General features: G+C 37.1%; 1 protein-coding gene across 3 annotated transcripts; it reads right to left on the reverse strand.

The window, feature by feature from the left end:
- Positions 1 to 1,405: 1,405 nt before the first annotated feature.
- LOC136775717 (uncharacterized) lies at positions 1,406 to 7,352 on the reverse strand. 3 transcript variants are annotated; one of them, XM_066730730.1, is made up of 5 exons: positions 7,160 to 7,352; positions 6,645 to 6,687; positions 6,369 to 6,471; positions 6,095 to 6,289; positions 1,406 to 5,931 (listed from the first exon to the last, which is right to left on the reverse strand). In XM_066730730.1, exons 1-5 carry the CDS (start codon positions 7,245 to 7,247, stop codon positions 4,324 to 4,326), a joined length of 2,037 nt encoding a protein of 678 aa, XP_066586827.1. In that variant the 5' UTR covers positions 7,248 to 7,352; the 3' UTR covers positions 1,406 to 4,323. The 3 variants fall into 3 exon arrangements, with proteins under 3 accessions (XP_066586827.1, XP_066586828.1, XP_066586829.1); XM_066730731.1 differs by having other exon boundaries at positions 6,369 to 6,482; positions 6,645 to 7,263; XM_066730732.1 differs by lacking the exon at positions 6,645 to 6,687 and having other exon boundaries at positions 6,369 to 6,482; positions 7,160 to 7,258.
- Positions 7,353 to 15,622: the final 8,270 nt, after the last annotated feature.

Consider the following 15,622-nt stretch of genomic DNA (forward strand, 5'->3'; position numbering starts at 1 on the left):
GCTTTTAACGCTTGTTTCAATTTTTTACTTTTCTATTCTTTGTTACTTTTGTATCCTCTACTTTTTATAGATATTAAATGAACAGACGTATTAACGAAAAAACCTATAATAATTGTTTTACTCTACTGCAATTTGTCAATTACTGTGAATGTGTACGTAAAAGAATTGAAGTATTCCTGATAAAAAGTACTAAACAGAAAGTTAAACATCATTGTAACTATTCACACTAGTAAATTGGCTGTAACTTTTCTTCTGAAGAAATAAATCTAATTTTCGTCGTTGTCACTGTAAATAAATCGCACATCATTGGAAAGTTTAAAAGTCTCTGGAGTGACTTTGGCAAATTAGGTTTGCCCAGATAAGACACTTTCTACGGAAATAATAAGTAGAAAAATATACAAGTATATTTATTAATATAACTTAGAGCAATTAGTGTAATTTAATCAGTAAATATACTAAACTACAATTAATATTCTGAATGATCTCTCAAGTTAGCAATCGATTAAAAATTCACACGACAGTTTTTATATATTCTGAACAAAATTCAGATGTAATGCTACAAAAAGAATTGAAAGTTTTAAAAACGAGAAAATGATTATGCTACAAATCATGTTGAGCTAAACACTATCAGAGTACTTTTATCCCATCATCCGAATAAATTACTGGAAATTCGGTGATTATGCGCTGCTCCTCGATGACTTTGACTGAATGGTGCAGAGCAAGGGGAAAACTAAAGAAAATCAACGCGAGGTATAGGAATAGATTAGAATAAAAGTGGCCAAGGGACAGTGACAATTGATAACATGTGGTTTGGCACGTGCTAAATGAAAAGGGAAAGTTTCTTTTGGCCCTAACAGCCTTGAGAATTCTGCGCTCTGATCCAAAATCGTCTCGTCATTCTATATACGTGTCAGTGAAAGTAAACGGGCTTCGCTTGTGCTACTGTCTCTCTCCTCTTTCTTATCTTCCAAACCTTTAAATAAATTCTTTCTTTTTTTTACCTTAATTTATATTTGCAAATACTGAAACAGCCAGTAAATAAATTTTTAAATGCTAAACTTAGTTAATAAAGCAAAAAATTATATTCTAGGTCTTAGGACAATGAATAACCACAATCAAACTTTGGAAAAACCATGTATTATAGAATAATAATAGATTACAATATGCTCATAGTAATAATGAGGCAATAAATCATTACCGGACAAAGAGATAATAAGAATTTAAAATAACATAAATACTGAATACATATTATTAACAATAACAAGAGGAAAGATGTGGTGAAATTGGTAAATGAAAAAAATTCACCATATCCATCCGCTCTGTTACAACCAAAAATAATAATTTGTTTAAAATTAGCGAACTGTGATCTAGTTACGCGTTAAATAACATAAATAAATGCAAAAAATAATAAAATCAAATCGAATATGTATTCTTTCATATTAAGAAAAACATTGAAATCAGTACAATAGCTTATTTTACTACAAAAACAAAAAAGTAATAATAAAATGTCCAACGCAAAGCGATTTACTACGTCATGTAAAAATCCGCTCCATCTATTTTAACTTAATAATTTTTTTTTCTTAGGAAGATCCGAAAAAATCCATTGAATAAAATAGAATTCTTTAAAATATTTTCGGAAGATTGCTTTTGTACAGTTCATGGGCGATAAAAATTGCCGTAAACTTCATATTCCTTAAAATAAACGCAGTCGTAATGTATGTAGTCAAGATTTTTTCAATGTTTAAAATATTACATTTTGAAAATAGTAAAAGAGAGATTTATATCTGTACTCTCTACGGTATATCTTCGTCGTTATAAAAGAAGAAAGATTGTTGTACAAATTATTATTATTATAATATGCATTTTCGAGTAAAACTTAAATATAATTTTATCCAAGCTTTACTTACACTTCATACCATAGCAAGAAGTTTTCTTACACTTTATTTTATTAAACATGTATTATTTAATTTACTCCTGATATATCCATTATAAAATAGAAATTAGTTATTTAATCTCGAATTTTGCAAGTTAATTTTAGTGATGATTTCTAATAAACGTATCAAAGATGGCTAACAACTTTTTACCAAATCTTAGCTGAGTTGTATCTTTTTTTATCTAATAATACTTTTTCAATAGAAAGCGTATGAAAATAACATCTTGTATTTACTTTATTAATAACGAGTATTATTAATCTTTTCAGTAAATATCAATTTTGCACAATAACGTCTGCCTTCATAATCCTATTAAAAATAAAAGAAACCAAATTATCATGTGCAATTTTAACTACTTGTTTAAATAGTTACATCATTTAATAAAATAAAAAATATTTTATTCTCGACTTCACTAATTTCTGGTCAAAACATTATCGTTAAGTATACTAATTATCTAAAATAAATATTCTTCCGCGAATAATTATAAGAATTTTTTATTGAATTTCGCGAAGCCAACGTATTTTATAAAATTATTGGATATTACTTAATTACTATTTTTATTGCTAGAAAGGCTTCTTTCTTTCTTTCTCCTTACTCTGGTATGAAAATGTAAACAAATGTTTTTCCTGACAATGTTTTTGAATGGAACAATAATTCTTTAATTTCTCATAAGAGCCATTTTCCTTTCTTTCGATGCTCGGCATAAAAAGAGGCTATTAGTAATTCTACTATGCAGATTGGTCCTTTACACTATTTCATGTATATGAGATCTGACCATTCCTACGCAAGCATCTAAATGAATAAAAGTATTAATCTCCATTATATCAATAGCTACGTGTATTTTGTTTGGTGGAAGCATGCTGTTTCTGATAAAGAGATGTCAACTCAGCATTGTCTAGCTGTTTAGATCGCTAATTGTACTCGATATCATTATGTGGCAGCCATATGATTATTATATATAAAAGGACTAGACTATCATGTGTCCACATGATAAGTTTTACCTTATTATAATTATCAAAATCGCTGGTTACAAGTATATAGAAAGAGCTATGTAGTCCACTGCTTGCTTTTGTTATCAAGGATACAATTCATTTTTTAAAAAGTTTGGTAAATTCTAAAATTAAATATCAGCAATTCTAAAATATTTCATCGGAGGATTTCCTCTCAACAAACTTAACTGTTAATATTAAAAAAGAACAAAATAAAATTGATCAGGAATTGAATTGTAAATATAGTATAATAGCTCTGTAGTAAAAAAACTAACGAAATCCAGTGAGTAAGAGGGATCACTTTATAAATTATTTAGAATAAAATAATCAAATTCAGTTGTATGACGAAATTCCTTACTACAGTGCTTAAATTATAATAGAATAATTACTTTAAGAAAAATAATTAACGATTGTGAATCCGATCAAAAGTCAATTCCTGTTTTACAAGATGTGAAGTAACCAACTGCTTAGTCGACCTTCATAATAATTTAATAAATAATAGTAGATTGCGCTTCCAAAACTAAAATTCTTTATAGCTATTCTTTTATATCTTGACAAGCTCTTCTGGCAATGAAAATGGCTTTCTCTACCTAAAAAAAAACTTATCACAAGCATACCAGCTGCATTTTTAATTTCTTCACTTTGCTCGATATTAATGGCAATGTGATAAACTATTACTTATGTATATGCAAATAAAAACAAAAAATAATAATCTACTATATCGAATGAACTTCATCATTTAAATATAAGCACACTTACAGCTCCGTTTCTATTTATTCTCCCACTTTCATCATTATTTTCTTCATTCTTGCAAAGCTTAAATCATTCTTAGAAACTAGAATAGGTCTTTTACTTTTTCTTGATAGAACTGTGAAGAAGCTTTAAAGCCTGCTATCTGTACATTCATCAGGTAAGATGTTTTCCATAACCAGATTACGCGTAAAACTGCTTTAAAAGACCTGTTTCTCACTCTCCTCCATTTTTTTTCTCAAGATTCTCAGCTTAATCCTCAATCGCCTTAAGGCATAAATAACATTGACCAAATAAATCGAAAGTTATATTGCAAATAAAACCAACAAAATGGGCAATTCGTTTTTATTTAAAAGAGTTCTATTGAATTATTGCATCAGCTCGGTCAGAGAATCACTATAAAAGTTTACGCCGTTAAACATTAGAGAAGGAAGACGAATGGATTCGTCAGATGTGAATAGCATTTGAAAAATCTCACATATTTTGGCGTACTATCGGAATTGTTTTTAAGGCGATTATGAGTGTTTTTTCTACCTTTCGCATAATGTGCGCTTGTGTTATCATTCTCATTTAAATAATGTTCTATTTATGTACATATAAACTTATCCCTCTTAGCTGAAAGCCAGCACTTTTGTACTAGCTGTATTAGGCTATCACGACAACACAGCACTAACTTCATTAGTATCTTTACAGTCTTGAATGGATAGTTGAGTAGTCATCTCATGTATAACAGTTTCTTGAGAGAGCGGTTCAGTTTTCTTTAATATTGTAATTCCCTGCTGCTGTATTTCATTATTCTCACATACATTTTTGGTATTGTATCGTGTCTGCCCATTAGACTTCTTTTTTCCTAAAGAGCCTTCTTCGCCAGCCATACCCGGCTGCAATTTAAATACACTCTTAATTATACTATTCACAGTTGTTTGAGAACGTTTCGGGCTCTCAATCGTCTTTTTCACTTCTATTTTCTCCGCCTCTGTCGCTTTATGATTTACGGAAGTTTTATTAGGTATATTATCCGAATTGTTGGCTTTATCTTTAAGTGATTTATGCGATTTTTTCGACTTAGACTTGGGAAAAGTCAGGTTTAGGCCAAATGAAAAATCACGATTCAGATCATAAATATCGTCATCCTGCGCATCTAAGAGGACGGGTGATTTAAATATCAAAGTTTTTTGCGTAGTTTTTACTTGAATTTTTTCAGGGTTAGCTTTGTAGTTTTTACCCATCCGCTTGGAATCCGTAGTCTGTGCAGGTTTAGCTTGCTCCTGATCAGAGGTAGCCTTTGGCTGTTCTACAGATACTTTGCCATTATCAGTCGGCGTAATGGAAGACTCCACTTGGTCTGCTTGTGCTTCACGCTGCAATACTTTAACAGGGCTTTTAGGTTTACCATTATTTTCCATATCCTTAACCGAGCCATTATTGGAGTTTTGAGAAATTTGCTTATTATGTGTGTTGTAGCATGCATAGTTCTTTTGAGCTATATTCACGTGAGATTTTACTCCTCGCACTGCGCCTCCCCAACAATTTGGTTGATTATTAAGCGATGCTATAGCGTCGAATGGCATCGCAGGCTGCTGCATTTGTAGTGGCAAGTTTAAACTCATTCTCATATGACTAGTTGGGACTCCCGCAAAAGCTGTAGGTTGATTAGTGTTTATGCCCGAACACGGAGGATTTAAGATCGGATGCATGGTATTCATGTATTGAGGGATCATTTGTCTAGAATCGCAAGAGTATGGCCTCGATGTGTAGGCTGGACAGTTTTGTTGAGGAATATTTTGTATAATATGTTCTCTACTACGATCTCTAAAATTAAAACGATCCTGGGAATACATGCACAAATTTCCTGGATATTGTTGTTGCATCATTTGTCCAGACTGATACATTTGATCACTTTGAGTAATTGGTACTTGTACTTGATTATAATTATCATAATGCATTGAAGGCTCCATATTCACTGGTCTGCCATATGAGAGGCTTGTGTGATACTGAGGTGGTTGAGAAGTGTATTCTTGCTGTTGGACCTGCTCCTGGTATTGAGGATATTGGGGAACTGGAGGTTGTGCATCTATCCAAGTCTCTTGCTGTGGTAGTGCATTTTCTCTGTCACGTAAAGCTTGTACAGCATTCCAAATCTCCTTTAGTTCACCAGTTATGTCACGGTCCTTTAAAATCGTGTAATGTCTTGTAAATATCACTCCAGCATTCATTGCTTCTACAAAGTCTAATACAGCTTCAATTAAACCGGAACGTTCCTAAAACAGAAAATAAACAAACATAGCTAATTTAACTGTGATACTGATAATAAATAATTTAAATATAGCTAGTGCTCCTTATTACAGCACTATTTAAAATAATTTTAATAAGGGCTTTTACTTTTAGTTAAGAAATATCAAATAAATTAAAGTCTTTCAATACCATAGGATCCTCCGCATTTTTGCCACTAAAACGTAAAACTTCTGGATTAACCATTACAGCAAATATTAGAGCTTCGTGCATGTTGCGAGGTGATGGCAATCTCATACCACCATAAAGTGGTATAATCTTTGGTGGTCTAGAAACAATGCTCACTTTTCCCCAGGATAACACATTAATATAGCATGGTGTAGATCCCTGTATTGCATCAATTAGTAAGTTTTATTTCTGCTAAATGACTAGAATGATTGGAGAAAATATTATTCAGTTTATTTACCTGTATAAAATCTTGTATACACATATGAGGTTGGGGAGGGTTCTTAAAAAGCCTAGCAGCATTGCGTTTCATTCTAGGAGGGCCACCTTCCGTCATTTTGTGTCTAAAAAATATCTAATTTTATAATATTAGAGTTATTTTTCTATTATAAACACTTTCAGCTAATTCATATAGTTAGTTTGTATAAAAGCTGACAGCAATTTATTCATGAAATAAAAAATGCATAAAATTTGTCCTATACATCAAGTAGTACAAGAAATGAAATCATTATCATACCTTACAAATGCATGCACTAAATGATGAAAAACACTTTTCTTTACTAAAAATAATTAAAACAGTGAGGTTTTCGTCATTCTTTCCCTTAGCTATTAAAAATTTGATATTTAATGCTAATTTGCAAGCACAATAGTTTTTGCCGAAGAAAGTACAATCAGAAAATATTTTTTGTATTAAATGTGGCGGAATGAATGCGTCGGATGGTACATTGACAGAGAAAGTACAGTATATTTTCCCGTTCTTATTTGTTTAAAGTTTTTATATTAAAGATTCGATCCTTAAATAGATTATTTCAATAATTTTTCCGGGAACAGAAATAGAAAAAGATTGACTTTTGTCGAATGTTTGAAATTGAAGCTCTTCTTGCTCGCTTAGGAACTCCGGATTGTCAACATAACCTTAAAACTTTTGGAGCTCGCACTCTTAATAATTGTACAAGTAAGCAAGAGCCAACGATCCTCATGGTGGTAGGATAAGACACAAGTGATAGACAATACGTTTTTATCGAAACTCACCCCGTGGTAACGTTTCACGCATAAAAGTACTTAACGAGCACGGTGTCGACTTGAAAATTATCAAACAGCTTGGGAGGAGAAGAACCATCGCTCCTTTTGTTTATTATTTTTCTAGCGCCTGCGCAGTAATGGACATATGTCTATCTGCGCTGCAGACTGTGGAGCGAACAGCAACAGAAAGCGCAACACAGGAATCACAGCACTGAGCACAGCCAGCACAGGATAGGATTATTAGGATTTGACAACAAGCGCCAAATCTACCTTCTGCGGCAAACTACCTAACTATATCATTTAATTAAGTCGGCGACATATTTAACTGAGGATTTAATATCCCCTTTAAACTCTTTAAAGAATCATTTAAGATCTTATTTATTTCTGAATTGTAAGATAGTTGAGCATTGGTCGTCCTTCTTCTTCTAATTATCTAAGAAAAAGATAACTTTTACTTTATATACGGTATTATAATTATTATTTATAACGTTTAACTAGAATTTCGCCTTTAAACTTATTTTCGTAATTAAGTGATATTGACATAAAGTTGATTTTGATCACCTGTTTATATTCGAGAAAAACGTAACTTACTATTTGCAATTTTACTTGCATATATTCTATCGATAAACTTACCTACAACTGGTAATCTCTATAATACTTAAGCAATGACAATGGATTATTCACAGAGATAAATCGATTTGAAAATTGAGACGGCCAAACTTGCTGTATAAGAGGGTAGTGCCTCGACGGCGGTATAGATACGTCTATACCTACTTTTATGTACTTGCCGTCGAGGCACTACCGTGTCTCTTGATTCAACGTTTTTCACAACGAGCACGCGGCGGAATATGCTTTAATATTACCCCCCCCCCCCCCCCCAACGCTATTGCACTTAAAAAAATGCTTGAAATATATGCGTAGTAGCGTTGACAGTACTAATAGCGTTTCTCGTAAATACACCCAATGTTCAACATTTACCTTACATAAATACATAAAGTAAATAAGATACTTTTAAGATGTGTTATTGCAGTTTTAATGAAAACTTTATTTTTCTTTCAATACTTATTTATATCGATGGATAAAAATACATATTTAAAATATATGTTATCCTTGATTCTTTTGTTTTTCACCCAGGAAAAAACTGCTCCTATATAAGAATACTTAGGACACTCACGAAAAAACAAGTACTCTAAAAAAAAATCTAAAAACTCTAGAGAACTCAATATTATTTTCGATACTCCAAAAAAATGGAAGCTATATAAATAAAGAAATATTTCTTACGAATTACAGTTATACTACTTCAATTATTTCATACCAATAAATTAATCGAACCGTTCCGTTTATTAAATAACCATATAATTAAATAATAATTTAGCTTAAAATACATCCTTCTACATCAACTCTGCAGAAGCCCATAAAACCTTCAATGTTCAAGCATTATAAACAACCAAACCTGAAAAGGAATAAATCAACTGAAATTTTTATTGTATCCAGTAATATAAAAGTATATAAATTTGATCGTTGATTCATTCTCAAACATTATTAACAATTTTACACGTGATTTAATCAGAAAAAAAGCTAAATAAAGTCCATATATATAAAAGCTGAAGAAAAAGAAGAGAAAAGTGGGGAAGATGTACACCGATGCGCATGCATACGCATGTGGCAAAGTTCAAATTGGGAAAGCGTGTAAAATTATCGGTGCAAGTTGGCACCGTGTGTGTACTGGATTATGTACATGTGTCTATGTGACGTGGTAAGTATCGTAAGAGGCAAAAGCATCGAATCGATGGGGCCCGTTGGGTCCGGTCGAAACACACCATATCATTATGACGCCTCGCAGGCAATACTATCGATCCCGATCGATGATATTAATAGTCGCTAACTACAGTCTTTCACACACCGCTATAGCTATACCTCTCAAACTCGCACGCGGCTTTTGCTTACACCTCGCAATACTCGAGAATTAGCTGGCAAACCGCTGTAAATTACAAATCACTCATTGTTGCGAAAAAAAAGCTCCCCTTAAACGCGCTTTTGCCTAGAGTCCACCCCCCCCCCCCCTCTCCCCCCTCCTCGATCGTTTATCAAACCCAACGCATCAATTCCTCCGCGCGAATCAACATTAACGCGAGCTGATTTCTCCTTACTCGCATACGTACCTCAGCCATCATCGATCAAAGCGGTAATGAAAGGACGATTTTAATGAAAACAATGACGCAAACATCGATGCGTTCGAGGCGAGCCGTGAGCGATGAACGACGAGAGCAATTAACGTGCCAATTGAACGGATGATTTGGGAGACGCGAACAAGTGTGAAAACTTTTGATGGTAGTGCGATCTTTTGAGATCGGTACGATCGGCCTCGATAAAGAGACCGTGTAATGTCGAGTAATTGGCAACCACGCACTCTCGAAAAATTGCACAACTCGCGCAAATCATATACACGCTTGATCGAAGCTGAATAATCTGCACAATAGAAACGTAATTTCGCACGAGAAAAATAAATATACCAATGGTACTTTTTTATTTTAGAATTTTCTTGTAACGAGTGGATGAAAGCGGTGTGATGATAAACCATTGGTGAAGTTATATCGTGTATTTACAGGGATACTTCTGTGTTTTTCGGTTAATAACGAATAGTTGTGGGAATAGATAGAGTGGCAATAAAATGTGAGCGAAAAAAGGGAGAATAAATTTAGCACAGGTGTTTAAGAGGGATATTTATAGTTTGGGGCCTACGGTAGTCAAATCGAACCCTCGGTTTATAAGAGACCTGACCGATCGATAAGGTCAATTAATTATCGGAAGGAAGCTGCTCTCGTTTAATTTGAATGATCGACCGCATATTATGTATATATGTGTATAGTTCATATATAGCACATGTATATGTACGATGCTAGCCGCACCTGGTCAGATTCAGGGTTTCTTCTATTATAATATCGTCTGCCCTTCGAGCGATCAACTCTCTCTCTCTTCAATTTAATAACTTGCTATGCGTCATTCGCTTTATTTACTTGATATTAATAAATCTCTGATAATTATAAGAAATAAATTACTCGCTCTATTGATTTACTGGAAAGCTGTATCGAATTTCCAGATCATTTTTCGATTAATACTATAATTCGGTAAAATGCCAATATTTATCTCCTTCCAATTAGTTCAACGATTAATGCTAATTTGATAAAAGCACTTGGCACGTTTCCAAGAAACGAGAGAACTGATTATGGTCTTTTTACAAACATTAAACATTCGAGCGAGCTATAATCTTCTCGACACACTTTCATCAAAGCGAATGTTTACTAGCAACGACAAAGAAGAGAAAGAAAGAAGGTGAGGGGAAGCTGAAGGAGAGACAGAGCGGAGAATCGAAGTTGGCGTTGTTTATATTTACTTTACTTTTATCGCCTTTCGTGGTAGGACGCGCGCAGACCTTAAAGTTGGACGATATGCTCGGGCGTGATTAGAAAAGACGCTTCGGACGATAATATAAATATAAAACAATGAAAAGGATATGAAGCGGAAAATAAAGAGTGTGGAGTGTTATAGAGTTGGATATATACGTGTTGGTGTAAGTTGGTTTCTTCGTTGGACCACCGTACCACACGCAGAGGTCTCGCCGGTCTCGCGAGACGTGTTTATAGTAATGAGCCTTGTCGTTATTTGTCCAGTGAAGGGATTTATTGTGATGCTTTCTCGGATCTTCTTGCTCGATCTTTCCCTTCCCTCAATTTCTCCCTTTCCCTCCTTCCTCGCTATTTTTTCTCTCCTCGCATTAACAAACTTGGCCGGTGCTTCGTATCATTATTATTATTATTATTATTATTATTAGCGCAAGAGGACTTTTCAAGGAGACAACAAAAACCCTTAAACTCCCGAAGAATCCATCGCAAAAACCGAAGTACGAAAAAGCCGAGTGATTCGGACTCGGTCGGAGGGATTTTCAAGGTCGATTGTCGTGTTTCGTACCAATCGATGACCTCAAGCGTCCCATTGTTAATTCTGAGCGAGGAAAATACCGAGCTTCGCGTGATAGACTCATTATAGAATAGTGGCGCGTGTAAACTCGCGCGCTTCAGGGTAGGACTGCTCTTACAAGTCAGAGATTATAAATATTTCGCGGCTGCAAATTGTCACGTTGGCTTAAAGAGGTGCTACACGGGGGGAAGGATTACGGTAATGAGGTTCGAGATATTGGACCAAGAGGATTATTGAAGCCGAGGGGCGTTAGCCGCTTGGAAGATTATCTTTAAGCGTGAATAATAGTTTTTTTTCTGCTCCTCCGAAGCGAGAGGGAAAGGGAGGGAGAAAATGAATTGGGAGAGAGAACGAGGGGAAGAAAAAACGAGGAGAATGCCAATATAAGTATAACACTGAGGAGCCGAAGAGGTCACGAGCTCGTTGGGCACGCTACGACCTTATTATACCGTGGGTGATGATGACCGTGTTTAGCTGGTGGGCTTGCCAGATTTAAGGATACACCCGCAATCCCTTACACCCCCATGATTACAGTAACCACGGATCTTTAATCGCAATGACGATACTCGCACGCGTTCTTTCCTCCTTTCATTGTTCCTCGAAAAATAAAAATAAAGAAACAACGAAAAGACTTAAAACAAATTTTACAATAATCACCCAGTGTGAATTTATATACAATATTCGAGTTATTCAAAAAATATAATATACATGGTTTGGTTATTGAAACGGAAAAAGAGGAACGGAAATTCTGACAATAATTACGCGAAGCAATGATAAATAATCGCAAGGATCTTTGAATCGTGAATATGGACTATCTGCATAGTGTAAGTAGATACAGTGTTTTCGATAGATAAATACGAGGACTTGGAGAGAGTGCAGGATTTCCTCGCGAGTGTTAAAGTCTTGCTGTTTTCCAAGAGAGTTAGGGGGAGGGGGTGTAGAGAGGAATAGAAGGCTGCTGCTTTATTATTGGCGCGAGGCTTTAAATCTCGCGCTCGTAGAACGTAGCGTGCTCGTCGAAGCCTCTTGGCAGGAGTTTTGCCGAGGCGCTCGGTCGGCCATAATACATTATGTCTACCTAAGCCTGTTAGGGGGCCACCTCGTACAGGCGCGTTAAGTTATTAGAGAATCAATTACTCCTCGCTATTGTTTATGACGGTCCAAGGGTCTGACGTGCCTCACCCCATCTCTCCCTCTCCTTGAGCTCCCCTCACACCCCTACCCACCTCGGTCACCTTCACTTTTACCAATCTACTTACCTCTCCTCCTCCGGCCACCTCCTCCTCGACATCCCAACGTTCGCAAAACGAATCTCGATCATTCCGAACCAACGAATAGAAGCTAAATGCAGTCCAGCAACAAAATCAGGAAGCAACAAAAATTTCCTCATTTTTCCACGCGATTATAACGAATTTTATCCATGTAGCAGGTTATATAGCTATGTAGAATATGTTTGCGGGGGGAAATTGTGAAAAGATGCGTATACGAGCGAGGGGAAAATAAAGAAGAGAAGACGAAGAGGAAAGGAGGTTGTAGGGGGAGGGGGGGGGGTTGCGATGGGTGGTCGATCGCGCATGAATGTTTCATGGCTCCTAACTATCCACGAAACATGATCGATGGCTGGTTAGCAGTGAACTCGCTGCTCGCCAGGCCCGGGCCGTACGTTCAGCCTCGGCCCGAGGTGTGCTAGGCGTAGTTCATAAATACGCTGCCTTTTGCCAGTAAATCTTTGGTAGCCACCGAGAGAGTGCCCGAAGGTGGTCTCCCTCGTCCTTCTTGCCGTTCCTCGTTGTTAATTATCGTGTTTTAACGCCTAGCACCGGCCCACACTCTTCTTCTTCTTCTTCTTCTTCTTCTCTCCCCCCCTCCCCCTCTTTTCCTGTACATCCCGTTTATGCAGCCACGATCCTCATATTTTCTCTCAACGGAGCGAACCGCGTAAGGTCTTACGTCAGTCCTGTGACGTAGCAATATACCAAAGATAGATATAGTAATTTTTAATTAGTCCTCTATGCATACTTTGTGGTATATATAATGCACGTTGCGCCTCGCATCCTCCCTCATCTTTAGCATTTTTTTAAACAAGAAGATTACGCGAAACGCCTGCTACCACTCGTTATTCTTCTACAGATTACGACACCGAGTGGTACACGAAAAAAGTGGAAAATATTTCAGCACCGATCAGCATTGTTTTATTAAACAAAAAGCTTTCGTAACGATGGAAAAACGATATTCGTTTCTCTTTCGAAATGCGCGAAAAACTCATCGCTGTGAAATGAAAAAAAGCAATGCTGCTAAATGTGATTTAGCATATACATATATATACAGTATATTATGCGGTAATTTTTTCGGTCTCCGCACAATCGTTCGCTACAGATTATCAAAAGGAATTTAATAGTGGATCATTTTTTCAAGTCACGTGATCCGTGCGATAAAGCACGGAGGAAGATTTTAGGAGATTCGAAGCACGGAAGTTGGACCGCGCCCAATGAGAGCTCGGATTTCAACAATTTTCGAAACTGACTATCAACTCGAAGATAATCATACTCACGCTGGCTACCACTCTTCGTAAATCGTCCGCGGCTTCTAATTTACTCGCGCTTATATATATACCACGTGATTCCACAAGACCGATCGTTCGACATTGAAAAATCTGATGCAGCGACGATCAGCTACTTCCAATTACGATAAGAGCAACAATGACCTTTTATCGTTTCGGTAACTCGACGCAAGCTGAATTAGCACTCTCGCGTTTCATCGAGAGTCGCCGGATGACGCGCTAAACAATAACCAAGCCAGATATAATTTAACCTCGAAGATTTCGTCGTTCCTCGTGTCTTTCGCATCAAACGATTCCTGCAGCAAATTCCTGAATGTCCGACATGGTCCCAGAACTGGTATTCCAAAGCAAGTAGTTACGGACCACGGCACGCAGGGCTCCTCTATCTCTCTCCCTCTCGCAGATTACATGCCGATAAGAGAAGAGAACGTGAACGACGTACACATTGCTCGTTCAAGTTTGCGCGTCTTGGTAGAAAATGGTAGAGCGGTTAAAAACTTGTCGAGTTGGGGTGGGGGCTAGAGTTTTCGGAACGTTTCTAATTGAATGAGTGTGGAGGGGGGATGAGTCGAGAGAGAGAGAGAGAGAGAGAGAGAGAGCAAAGCAAAGGGCCATTGTGCACAGTTCCGCCCTGCAGTGGATAAGAGATAAGAATCGGTCGAGGGGGTTGGCTAGGCCGTGCGACGAGTCTGCGCAAGTCGGGAGCGAGCCGGAGCACGCGCAAAAGCGGAAAAGGCCAGGAACCAGGAGGAAGGAAGGAAGAGAGCGCGCGGGCGCGAGCCGCGAGGCCAACGTCGCATCTACGGCCGGTTTGCGGCCTCTCTACCACCGGACCAGCCAGACTCGAATCACCAGAGCCTAAACTGGCACTATGTTAGAGAAAAAGGGCGTGACGCATGATACCCTCGGGCTCGCGAAACCGCCTTTCCGAGCACCAACGCGCCCGCTGCTTATATTATTACCAGCATACATATTTATGTGCTCCTCAACGCCTGAACCTCGTCCGAACTCCCCCCCCCCCCCCTCTATCCTTGCTTTGCTCGTTTATCTGCTGCTGCTTCTCTGTCTCTTTTCTACTGGACAATAAAAAAATCAAATTAAACGCTTGTTTTTTTATCAGTCTTATCGGGAATGACAAAAGGGTAAATTGATAAGGAGTTTGTACGGAGGGTTATATATATATATATATATATATATAGGGAAAGAGAAAATGTTGAGACGAAGAGGAGAGCGGTGTGGTTAGTGGCTAGCTGAGGTGAGACGCGAGGAAGGAAGGATTCGAGTTGAGTTAGTTATTACCGAATCAATTATACTCGCTCGTATTTATAGGTGTAGTGCCTTCGTTCTTCTCCCTTCTTTACCCCTCCAACCCCTTATCTTCTCTGTGCTCTCAGTCATTTTAAATCTTTTCAACGCAGCAATGATAGTCTCAGGTATATATAGCATGCTTTGCCAATTTTTTTTCTATTCACTATACATATATATATCATTGGAAAATTTACGTTATCCACACACACACACACACACACACACATGGAATAGCGTGAATGTGCGATTGGAGTCTGGGGAGGATCGGTTTGAACAGAGTCGATATAGTGGAAGAGTTTGATTGGATTGTTTTGTGACTTTGGGGGGGGGGGGGGAGGGTGGAAATACGTGTGTGGCTGCAGTATCGACTGTATAATAAGGGGACAAACGTTCGCAAATCAATTACCACGTCTCTCCTTAGCACCCTCGAGTAAGTAGGTAGCTGGCTATTTACGATTATTGCCTCTTTCAGCTTCGTTTCATTACCAATGCATTGCCCGTTACCAGTCGCCTATTTTCCACTGCGCCGCCTTACCAATACTACTATATACTACTACTTCCAACGTTCGACCGACTCTTCGTGCCAGCGGCATCGCAATTTTAAAGTCACGTGAATCTAATATTCC

The sequence above is a fragment of the Prorops nasuta genome, unplaced genomic scaffold (assembly GCF_024137725.1).
Source record: "Prorops nasuta isolate Cenicafe-Biocafe unplaced genomic scaffold, Cenicafe_Pnas_1.2 PNAS00008, whole genome shotgun sequence".
Classification (NCBI taxonomy): Eukaryota; Metazoa; Arthropoda; class Insecta; order Hymenoptera; family Bethylidae; genus Prorops; species Prorops nasuta.